This window comes from Serinus canaria, chromosome 1A (assembly GCF_022539315.1).
Source record: "Serinus canaria isolate serCan28SL12 chromosome 1A, serCan2020, whole genome shotgun sequence".
Classification (NCBI taxonomy): domain Eukaryota; kingdom Metazoa; phylum Chordata; class Aves; order Passeriformes; family Fringillidae; genus Serinus; species Serinus canaria.
The window spans coordinates 49,005,952-49,017,005 of NC_066314.1; the positions used below are offsets into that span (position 1 = coordinate 49,005,952).

The 11,054-nt window shown below is 43.6% G+C and overlaps 1 protein-coding gene across 1 annotated transcript; it reads left to right on the forward strand.

Annotated features, from left to right (window-relative positions):
- The first annotated feature begins 7,070 nt into the window (after positions 1–7,070).
- RPS19BP1 (ribosomal protein S19 binding protein 1) lies at positions 7,071–9,567 on the forward strand. Its single transcript, XM_050982752.1, has 4 exons — positions 7,071–7,191; positions 7,284–7,424; positions 7,710–7,807; positions 8,911–9,567. Exons 1-4 carry the CDS (start codon positions 7,143–7,145, stop codon positions 9,043–9,045), a joined length of 423 nt encoding a protein of 140 aa, XP_050838709.1. The 5' UTR covers positions 7,071–7,142; the 3' UTR covers positions 9,046–9,567.
- Positions 9,568–11,054: the final 1,487 nt, after the last annotated feature.

The window sequence follows — 11,054 nt, forward strand, 5'->3', positions numbered from 1 at the left end:
GTTCCCCAAAATCCTCATTTCAGTTTCTGTCCATTGTCTCTGTATTCAGTAGGGAACTTTCTTGGGGTGAATTTCTCAGATTCTGGCATGGAAGACCTATATTTCTGACTAAAAAACAAAAGAAAGTCACAAAACAGCAATCAAACAAGGTAAGGAAGGAATGAAGAGTAAATGGAAAGCCAAAAGTTAAACAAAAGAAGGCTAGGTGTCAACCAGGGAGGTCAGTCTGCAATTTAAAATGGAAAGATCAATTCTAGAAGCACAAAAGGAAAAAAAAATAATAAATAGGATGAAGTCCAGAGGCAAGAAAGCAAAAAACTAAAGTCAGCAGGTAACAGTCCAGTGTCTTGAAGCTGATTTAAAAGGAAAACAAAAGTCCTGGTATGTCTCAGCACATGCCTCAGTGGAGGCAGCCACAATACACAGAGTATCACCACAGAATTTCAGAAAGCTCCAACCCATTTGTCCTTACAGAGTAACACCAGACCACATCAGAAGGCTTCAGGCACCTGCCCCTACAGAGTAACATCAGCTCACTTCACAAGGCTGCAAGCATCTGCCCTTCCCATATGGGTTTTTTGTTTTGGTTTGGTTTTTTTCTTTTAGCCCAACATTTTATACCCTCATGTCCATGCATTGCACTGTGCACCCTGTGTTCCCTTTGGTGGTTGGTCAGTGCACCTGGGCACTCCATGGCTCATTGCTGTCAATGCTGCTCTCCTGCTTTTCACAGCTGGAACCCACTGGGGATGAGGCTCAGCCACAGCCCCACTCCCAATCACCACAAACTGTACCTGCACTGGTAAACTTGGAGACTCAGATGCTGATGGAAGTCTCACCAAACCCACACTTAACTGTAAGTTCCAAAATAACAAGGGAAGACATCCTGGAAGAATCTGCAAAGACTTCTATGAAACAGTTCTAAACTCCTTATCCAGCAGTACTAGTGACACAAAACCACAAAAGTTAACAAGTCAGATCCCCAATAAGCAAGACAGGGGCCTAAATCTCTCAAGTTTTCAGTAGTTCCCAATGTGCACATGTGGTAGTAAGTGTTGTCCACAATTTACTCACTTTTCTACAATGCTTTTCATTCAGCCTGAAAATCTACAAAGCAAACTTGTACTGTCTCCAAGCCCTGCCTTTGCCCCTTTCTGTGTCTGCCATCTGTTACACCTGTTCTCCAGCATTTAGCAGTTCCACATCTCCTGTATATTTTGTTCACTCACGCCCATCCCTGCTCCTAAGGATCTTTAGCATCTTCTCCTAGATTCTTAGGGAAAGAAAAAAGCAACTTCAGCAGGATAGGTTTAGGTCTTTCATACTGAGGGTAACAGAGGCAGTGAGTTCTGCTCTTTTCTCCCAGAGCCAATGCTGCAGGAATGAAGTAAGTGGGGAGGGTAGGAGGAAGACCCAGAAACCATGTCCACAGCCCACAGAAGGAACAGGGCAAAGTCAACCACTCTGAGCCCCAAAATCCTTCTACTCCTTCATCCTTTTGACATTTAAGGACAGCAGTGGGAAAGAGAGAGAAATCATTCCCCTCCAGCTGCAGAAATGTTTTTTCTGCTCCACTCTAGGAGGTGTGCAAGACGAGCAGATGCTCTTCTGAAGAGAATTTTCCCTTCAGGGAAAAATGGAAAGTATGAGGGCACTGGATTTCAGGCATTTTTTGTGAGTCTGGATTCTAAAACCCATTTTTCTGGCCACAAAAACCTTGTGACACCAACTCTGTATTTTATGTAAATTATTACTAGCAAAGTGCTTTCTTCTGGTATTCTAAGCCCTGAAGAAGGGCTTCTTTGTTTTTCGGGGTTTTTTTCCAAACACAACATTTTATGTACTTAAAAATATTTCCTCTATCTACAAAGTGGGCTCTTTGAGCTACTGATGCTTGCTCTCTTTCCATTTGGAGCAAAAGAAAACAACAGCTAGAGGACAAGGATGTCGAGAGTTGCCTAATCTTTGTGCTTCCTTATCTCTTCTGTATAGGACGTCTCTTTCAGGGGCAGAGTTCATTTCTTGCTACAGCATCTACAGTGGGAAGCTGATTTAATCTTAACCTGCTCCAGCATTGTCCACAGACCTGTGCAAGGCAGAGCCAGATTCTTGATGAACTGGAATAGGTCACTGAAAAGTGAATGAAGAGGTAGATACCTGTACTGGATTAGAAAAAAAAACCAACAAAACAAACAACAGAATAAAAGACTTTCTGTCAGTCTAAAATAACTAGATATTATCCATGCAAGTGTATGAATCAAAGCACTGCCCAGCCCTTGTTCAAATTCAGTAGGCTGGAAAGTTAAATTGCTTTTCAAAGGCATGTCACACTGTTAAAGGGCAAAGGTTCCTGTGCACTGGAGGTACAGTGACCTATGGCTCTTTGTAGGAACGGTGACCACAGCACAAACTGCTTCAAGTTGGCAAACACAGCTAAATATTAATGACAGCAGCATTGGGTATTGCTGTTCAAGAGAAAATACAGAATATGGGAAGTGGTAAAACTGGACAGCTGCTTAAAGCAAAGCACATTCCATAATCCACATATGAAGAAACATGCTGAGGTGAAAATCTGCTATAAATCAGCTTGAAAATTAGTCTTATTCATTTGGAAGAGACAATACAGATATATGTGTCAGTGTGGGGCATACCAAGTGTTCAGACATCAGGATCCCATTTCCCAAAATCATAAAAATGTGGTTTTTTTAAAAAGCCCTAAACTAAATAAATGCTTGTGTTTCTTACATTTTACTTCGAATGCTGCCCTTAGCTTCTGTCTTCTCACATCCTTCACAACATTCCTTCAGACTGATTCAACCCGCGGAATCCAGAAGCTGGAACATAAAGTAAGAGCAAACAGACAGCTATTATGAACTGCTACAGACAGCAGTATGATTAGACATGAATATCAGGTACATCTTTGTTAGCTTGTAACACAGAATAATAAGGTGGAACAAGCTAAATCAGATGTCTTCCAAAGCCCAGAATAATGGGGAAATAATAGTTGTTCCAAGATGAACCAGGAACTTTATCTGCACATTTGAGCAGGAAAAAATATCAATTCTCAATGCCATAAGAAAGCAAGCAGAAAATGAACTGATAATATTCACATATGGAAGTTACTTAAAACTCCAACTTATCTATAGGCTGGGTTATTTAGTGCTTGAAAAGCCAAGCTACCCACTGAGGCATGAGATTTAAAGAAAGCAATAAAACATGAACATTAGTGTCAGGAAGCTTTCAAAGACATCTTAAATCTCAGAAAGAAAGGCATTCTCAATCTGAAATGCAGCACCTGTGGCTTTTGCCATCTAAACTCAGATTATTCAGGCTCTAAGACAGTTATTTATTTGGATGTTATACATTTAAATGAAGAACATTTGGCATTCATTCTGTCCCCAGTTCAAAGAGCTTACTGAACTGATTTTGGAGGGATTGCAAAGCAAAAGCAATGAAATTTTAATTTGATTCATCTTGGATGAAATTTTAATTTTAATAGAGGCCTTAAAACAGTATAATGAAATACTGACTTTTTTTTTTTGGTTTTTTTTTTTGTTGGTTTTTTTTTGTACTGACATAGACAAAGTCTCATAACATTAATTTTTAATAGTACATACTAGTCTGGAAAAAGATATTTGTAGGGTCTGCTCATTTGCTTTCAACAGTGACTGAGTAAAAGAAAGGCATAGTTAAATGTATATATCATGATGACACAAGGAGCATATCACCACTGAGAGATTGATAAAGCCGTGGAAGCTCCTGTAAAGAGAAATACAGCATTTCATATGCTGTGCTCAGCACAAAGCAGATTTACCAGAAACAGGCAGTTGACTTAATCTAAGGTCAGCAGAGGATCTTTTACAGTTTACAACATGAAGAAGACATGATGTGATCCAAATGCCTACATTCTACAGCTATAGTAGAAGTAGCATATACTGCACAGGCAAAACCCAGCTCATAGTAAGAGATGATTTTACATTCTTAATATAAGCCAACAAATTTATCCTGTTTAGCAGTGCAGGGAACAGATATGAGCATAATTCTCTATTAAGGTCAAAGAGCAAAGGAAGACTCTGCACTTGTGTCTGCATGAGCATGGCAGGTGTTGGTTGTACCAGAGCCACCCGGCAGGAACAGGACAGATGCTGAAATCACCATTTCTGGTAAGACCAAGTACAGCTGCCTCCAGAATGCAGTCAGGAGAAACAGCTACAATCATGCCCTGAGAAAAGCTATCAGATCCTGTTAAAAGGAGATGAAGAAATGTAATGTATTAATAATAGGTACGTGATTTCACCACATGTTAAAAACCCCACAGCCTATGTTAGACCATGATCTTCGGCAACAGATCCAAGCCTGGGGAATATGTCAAACCACAAAGTGTGTATCCATTTAACCTCTTGGTGAACTAACCAGTTTCAAGAGCCTGACCAGACTCTGAGGCAGGAGACTGTGAATGCAGTAAAAGAAAGTGCCTTGCTTTCCCTCTTCAGCAAAGTGACCCCTGTGTGCCCATTAAATTTTATTCTGCAGGTAATTGCTGACTAAAATCACAGCAAGTCTGCACCCAGCCTTGATGGTCACAGAACGAGTTGCCTGCATTATGGATCCTTGCTACTGAAGGTATTTAATAAGGAGGGACTCAGATTTTCTGAGACACCTACATAACTGAGAATGTTATTAATTGGCATAACAGAAATGGAAATGAGATGTAATGGTTTACTTTTGAAGTAGAAAAGGTGATATGTGTTCCATGAACAGGATAATACATCAGTGCAGCTTCTATCACACTAATTTGTTAAACATGTTTTGCAGTGTTGGTTAAAAAAGGTGTTTTCCCATCAGATGCTTGCATAAGGCATTTATGAGGTTGCACCATTCTGACACAAAGCATGTGTAACAATGTATTAGGTGTTCCTAATAAATTATACAAACATGGTGTTTGATCAGTAGAATAAGCTGTCTTGAATATACTGTGTGATATGGAACCATGAACAGCTTACACAGAACCTGTAAATTGTATTTTAGAAGCTAAAAGAGAGTGTTTGACTGGTGAAGTATTTTGAAAATACCTTCCCCATGGCATTGGCAGCTATCATTTATCTCACTCTGACCAAGATGTAGATACTATGCATATACAAGCAGTAACAGCTTTTCTGCTGACTATAATATTCTTTATTGCTTTTTCAATTTCAGCAATAGGCTATTAACTCACGGCTTGTTCAGTTTCCTCACAAAGCTAGAATAATCTCTTTCTAACTTTGTGATCTTTCACACAACTGGAAGGACAAATCTGGCAGGGAATAAGAGCTGAACAAGTTGAATTTTCCATCAGCTACTAACAGAAGACAAGAAAATGGAGAAGTGTTCTGCTTTACATATCCAGTGACTGTTCCTCCAAATCAATTTTAAAAAACATAGTTCATCAAAGGGGAAACTAGGAGTGAGAAGTGACATGCTGAACAGGCAGTAAATGGTTAATGTTCCCCAGCTCTGAAGCCAGGAATAGGCACCACGTAGGTCATGTCTAGAAAAATGAATTAGCAGCACTAGCAGAAGATGACAGAGGATGCTGATATCCATCCAGGGAGGTATTCAGAAGAGGAGGAACAATAAAGGACAGGCATTGAAGTGACATCTGCAGGGGCTGGAGAACAATTTCCAGAGAATGCCTGTCTTTTAATACACAGAGGTTTAACTGTTATTGGTCCCTGTTACAGATTACTACTATGAGAAACAATGAGATCCATTTGTATCCCCTTCTCCCTACAAGACTCGTCTGAGGGAGAATAAACCACTTTCCTCCTCCAGTATCAGCTTGTTACTGGCAGCGCTAGCTATAATTGAATAAGCTTTATTCAAATGATAGCTAAATTTAGCAGATATTAGCATGAAGTCTCTAGAGAGGTGAAAACTGGAGAAGAAAGCTTTAAACAAATAAACTAAAGTAACCCTGAATAATATATGCAATTTATGGCAAAGTCAACCTCTCGGCCTGATGAGTCTAGCACAGTTAAATCTGAATTTTGGGGCCTTGTTGAGACAAAATATGACACCATCCCCTTTCCTCCTGGCCTGTGATGACCCCTGAGATGGCAGGATCCCTTGTGTTGTCCACAAAATCAGATTCATTACCTGGTGTGCAACCGGACAATAATTACATGCTTGATTATTAATTTCAGAGTTGTGTGAGCCCAGATGCCCAGTGACATTCCCCAAACCAAGCACACCCACCAGACTTTCCACTCCATCATTTATATGCAGATCTTCAGGGTTTGTAACTTTCCAATTACAGCCCCTGTGTTGTGATGAGTTAGTAGGAGTAATTACATAACTCCAGTTAATTTCTGCGCAGGCTCGGGGGAAGGACCTTCACCAGGCCAGGGGTCTTTTTGACCTTTTGGCATGACTTTTAGTACTACAGGGAACACACATGGACCTTGAGTATTTTGCCAAGTTAGCAATATATACATAGACATACATCAACATCTTGATTTACCACATCCTAAAAGGTTGTTTGTTCCAGGATATCCTTGAGTATGGGATACTAACTGCTATTTGTTCTACTGATACAGAGCATCCAGCCTACATCCTTAAAGTCTGTTAGTTCCTGGATGTCCTTGACTAAGGGATGCTGGCTGCTGCCTGTTACACCGATTAAACCTTTTTTCTTGCTGATTAGCAATGAAAATATTCAAAGATCTTGCATCAAAGAACATCCTGACTTAAGATAATCTGGATATTCACATAATTTGGCCCCAGTCCCTGCCAAGTCAGGGTCACCTAGAGCAGATGACACAGGAACATATCCAGATGATTTTGAATGTCTCCAGAGAAGGAGACTTCACGACCTCCCCGTGCAGCCTGCTACGGCGCTCTGCCGCCCTAACCGCGGAGAAGTTCTGCCTCGTTTTTAAGGAGAAAATTCCTGTGTTTTAGCTGATGCCCTGCTGTGTGGCCTGCGGCCGGGCGGCACCGGCGGGATCCCGTCCCCCCGCTGCCGGCCCTGGCCCGCCGGGCGGGAGCTGCCGCCCCCTCACGGGAGGGGCGCGCGTGCCCGCCCTCCGGGCCGCGCGGGGTGCGCGTGCCCGCCCTCCGGGCCGCGCGGGGCGCTGCGGAGCCGGGCGCGAGCGGGCGCGGCCATGTCGGCATCGCTGCTGCGCCGCGGCCTGGAGCTGCTGGAGCCGCCGGGTGAGCCCGCAGGGCCGGGGCTGGGCGAGCGGGCGGGCGGAGGGGTGCTCCCCGGTACGGCTGCAGTGACTCCGTCCCTCTTCCCGTCGCAGGCCGGGCGAAGGCGTCGCCGGGACTCCAGCGAGGCCGGGCCGGCCCCAGGGCGGCGGGCGCGGCGAGGCGCAGGAAGAGGGCCCCGGAGCCCGGCAGGAACAAGGCCACAGTGAAGGGCAGAGTCGTGAAGTCGGCGATAGGTGAGTTCCGACCCCTCCACAGCCATCGCAGCGGGGACCTTAGTGGTGTCCCGTAACCACGCTGCCGGTTGCTGTACCCATCCCGTCCCGTGCCATTCTCCCGCATGCTCTCTTGGTGTCGCTCACTTTAAACACAGCCTCGTTTGTGGGCGCACCCCTATCCTTGAGCTGTAGCGGTGTCTTTCTCCTCTTTCTCCCGGGACTTTGCTGATCCTGCTTGGTCTCTCTTTGTGAACTGCCCGGATGAGCCGCTCATGCGTTTTGTTACTTTCTGCTTTGCCCCAGAGGAGTACCGTAAGAAAAAGCCTGTGAATCACTTGAGAGAAAACCTGCAGTACATGTTAAAGGGACGACTTGTTGCAGACAAAGCCATCACAGAACAAGTAAGACTGTAATTTCTGTTTGGCATGGGGGGTCTGCTTCCCTAGGAACACAGGTGAATGGGAATCATCCCCCGATCTCCTAGATTTATACCTTACCCAAGAGAGTCAAGTTAAGTTTCTGTCTAGACGTGGCCTTGAGGAATTTCTGTGTCCACTAGCAAAATAACTTAGTAAGATTTAAACTGATGTTGAAATGTTGCCCCCTGTGATGTTCTCTGATACTAGTGAAAATCATAGAATCATAGAATGATTTGGATAGGAAGGGACCTTAAAAGATCATCCAGTTCATCATCCACCCTACCATGGGCAGGAATGCCATCCACTGCATCAGGTTCTTCAAAATACCCTGACAGCTGTTGGCTTTTCTTAATTACCAAGAATATTGCATAGTTTCAGCTGGCAGAGGTGCCCTGTCTAAACCTTCTCATTACTGATTGTCAAACTGGCCTTGTTCGTAGCTGGAGGCTGATTAACAAGGAAGCAGATGTGCTGCTGGCTCATCTAATAGGAATTACTCAGCTTCCTAAATGGTGTTTCTCATAACTTGAGAATTTCTTGAATGGTCTTCCCCAAAAGGTAGCCTCATGCTAGGATGTGAAGAGAAGAATAACTGACAGTGCTGGAATCTTGGGCTGTTTTTACGAGATATAGGCTGGTAACTTACATAAACAAAGAAAGTGGTTTAGGCCAGTGTTTCTCAGGCTGAAGATTGTGACAGGAGGTGACAGTGTATTAGAAAATGCTGAGGGAATTCCACCAACTTGTTGGTTTTTTGGCTTGTGTCACGGAGAGGGGATAAAAAAAAAGGTAATAGTTTCAGAAAGTTCTGAATTGAAATCCATGTTCTTATCTCTGTGACAATTACTAGAAAATAGTTTTCATATTTGACTCCAAATAACAAGTTGGTATCTGCTGTTGTCCCAGTGACCTGCTTTGGTTAACGTCAGCGGTTTGCCTCTCACTTTTCTTTGGAGACACTCTGGAAAATAGCAGGGTTCTTGTAGTACAGCAGGGGTGCTGCAGGTGAGCTTGAAAATCACTGTTTTGTGGTTTGGTCTGGATAACAATGACTGTTGTTTTTTCCATTTCTGTATTGTTTGTAGATTCTTGCTCAGAACAGAGGCAGGAAGTCCAAAGATCAGCCTCCAGAGAAGACAGAGAAGAAGAAGCCCGAAGGCACTGTGTTTACTGAGGAAGATTTCCGTAAATTTGAAAGGGAATACTTTGGGATCCCATAAACATCATGACAGGGATTCTTGCAGTTCCAGTCATTCTGCAGCTTCTCCAATGTGGCTCTCGGGCCTGGGCATATCCTTGGCATGTTTGAGATGGCACATGGGGGATGTGCCTTGGTGTGGGACTTGCAGAGCGGCACTGCCTAGATGCAGAGCTTGTTACTGGCCAGCTAAAGCCACAGAGGTGCTCTTGACTCTGAGGTGTGTTATCCTTATAATTATCTTCCTGCAGCCAGCATGTCTTGCATTCTTGATGTAGAAGGGTGGACCAAGCCAAATAAAAATCTTTTTCCCCTTTCTCAGGATATAAGGCTCCTGCTACCTGTGTTATTTGGCAGGGAGTGTTGAAAGTACTGTATCTGAATGGAGAAATGTTTTGAACCAGCATTAAGAAGGGAAGGATGCTTTGAAAGACTGTTAAACTTGAGTAACCCTGCAGTTTGGGTTCTGATTACAGCCCCTGTCAGGTCTGTCAGTCATTGCAAAAAGTTTTTATATGTTGTTTGATTAAATAATTGTTGCAGACTCTGTCTCTCTTTGCCTTTGTAGTAGTGATTATTATGACAGGTGATGAAGACGAGCCACGTCATTGCTGTGATCCAAGCATTCCTCTCTTTAGGATGACTCAGTTGTGTGAATGGCCTCTCCAATTCATGTTAACATGTATGTTAAATCATCCCTCTAACATGTTTAGGCCTTCAAAGAGTGCAGCTTGGAATGGAGATGACTCCTCCATTTTGGCTACTCGCAATCCTCCCTTTCTCCAAGGAGGAGCTCTCACACAGAGAAAGTGTCCTTTGAATGTTTATAGCTGAGTGTCCCACCGAGATACAGCCATGCCATCATGGCACCACTGCTGAGTGTTGCCAGGTCCTGTAGCCAGGAGGGCTTGTGACCCAGATGTTAGTCTTGGCATCAGATTAAAATCTGAGCATGACCTGTGGTGCTGGGTTGAAGGGAAGTTGTTTTCTCTCAGACTACCACTAAATTCCCAGCTGTAACAAACAGAAGGCCCTGCAGGTGGGAGTGTTGTTCCAGAAACTTCCTTGCTAAACCACTCTGTGCTTCTTGGGTGGCTCTGCCGCTGCCTTATCCTGCCCCTTACCTAAAAAGATGGAAAATGTGTTCCCTTTTTTCCCCTTGGAGAAAAAAAAACAGGTAAGGAGAAGGACTAATGCCAAGCTTTGGTTAAGCTCAGGAGTTGATTACAAGGGGCCTGTCTGACCTGAGCAGCAGCTGCTTGATGCCAGCACAGGCAGGAATTCACTTATGCTTTCCCTGCCCTCTGATTATAGTTCCTGGTGCTGTCGTTTTAACTCTGTGCCTCCTCTGTTGAGTTCTTTTCCTGTTGTCTGCATAGGAGGAAAGGTCACTTGGATATATGGGATCCAGACAGGGGAAATAAATAGTGAATGTACTGAAGTGTGTGTACTGGAAATTGGGTAATAGCACGTGGGAGGGGATTTCTTGTAATAGGATCAGGTCCAACAATCTGCAGCCAGAAGTGGTAAGTATAGAACAGTTCAAAGAGCAATTACCTTTTTTTTTTAGTTTGTTCTTACTTACAGGAATTAAAAAATGTGAAAATGAAAAGGCTTCTTAAAAGAATGGAAGCACTATTGTTTTAAAAAATAGTTGATCAAAATATGTATTCAGCGCATGTCTCCCTAAAACTTCGGCACTGTGTGCCTGCTGCAGTGCATGTGAGCTGGCCTAACACAAGCAGCTCTGTGTGGAGCTGTCATGAGGATAATTAACTGTGTGAAAAAGCTGGCTATGCAACAACTTGACTGAAGGAGGTAAATTTCTGGGGTGTTATTTTGTTTTAAGCCTTTATCTTCGGTATTTGGCATTTCCTATGACCCTACAGAAGTCCTTCATGTCCTTTCCTGCTCCTCCTCTACCTATTCCTCCTACGCACCCTTGTTTCTGCGGTTGTTCAGCTCCTGGGCCCTTCTCCTGCAGGCTGAGGGAAGCAAAACCATCCTTCCTTGCTCCAGAAAAGGGCAGGA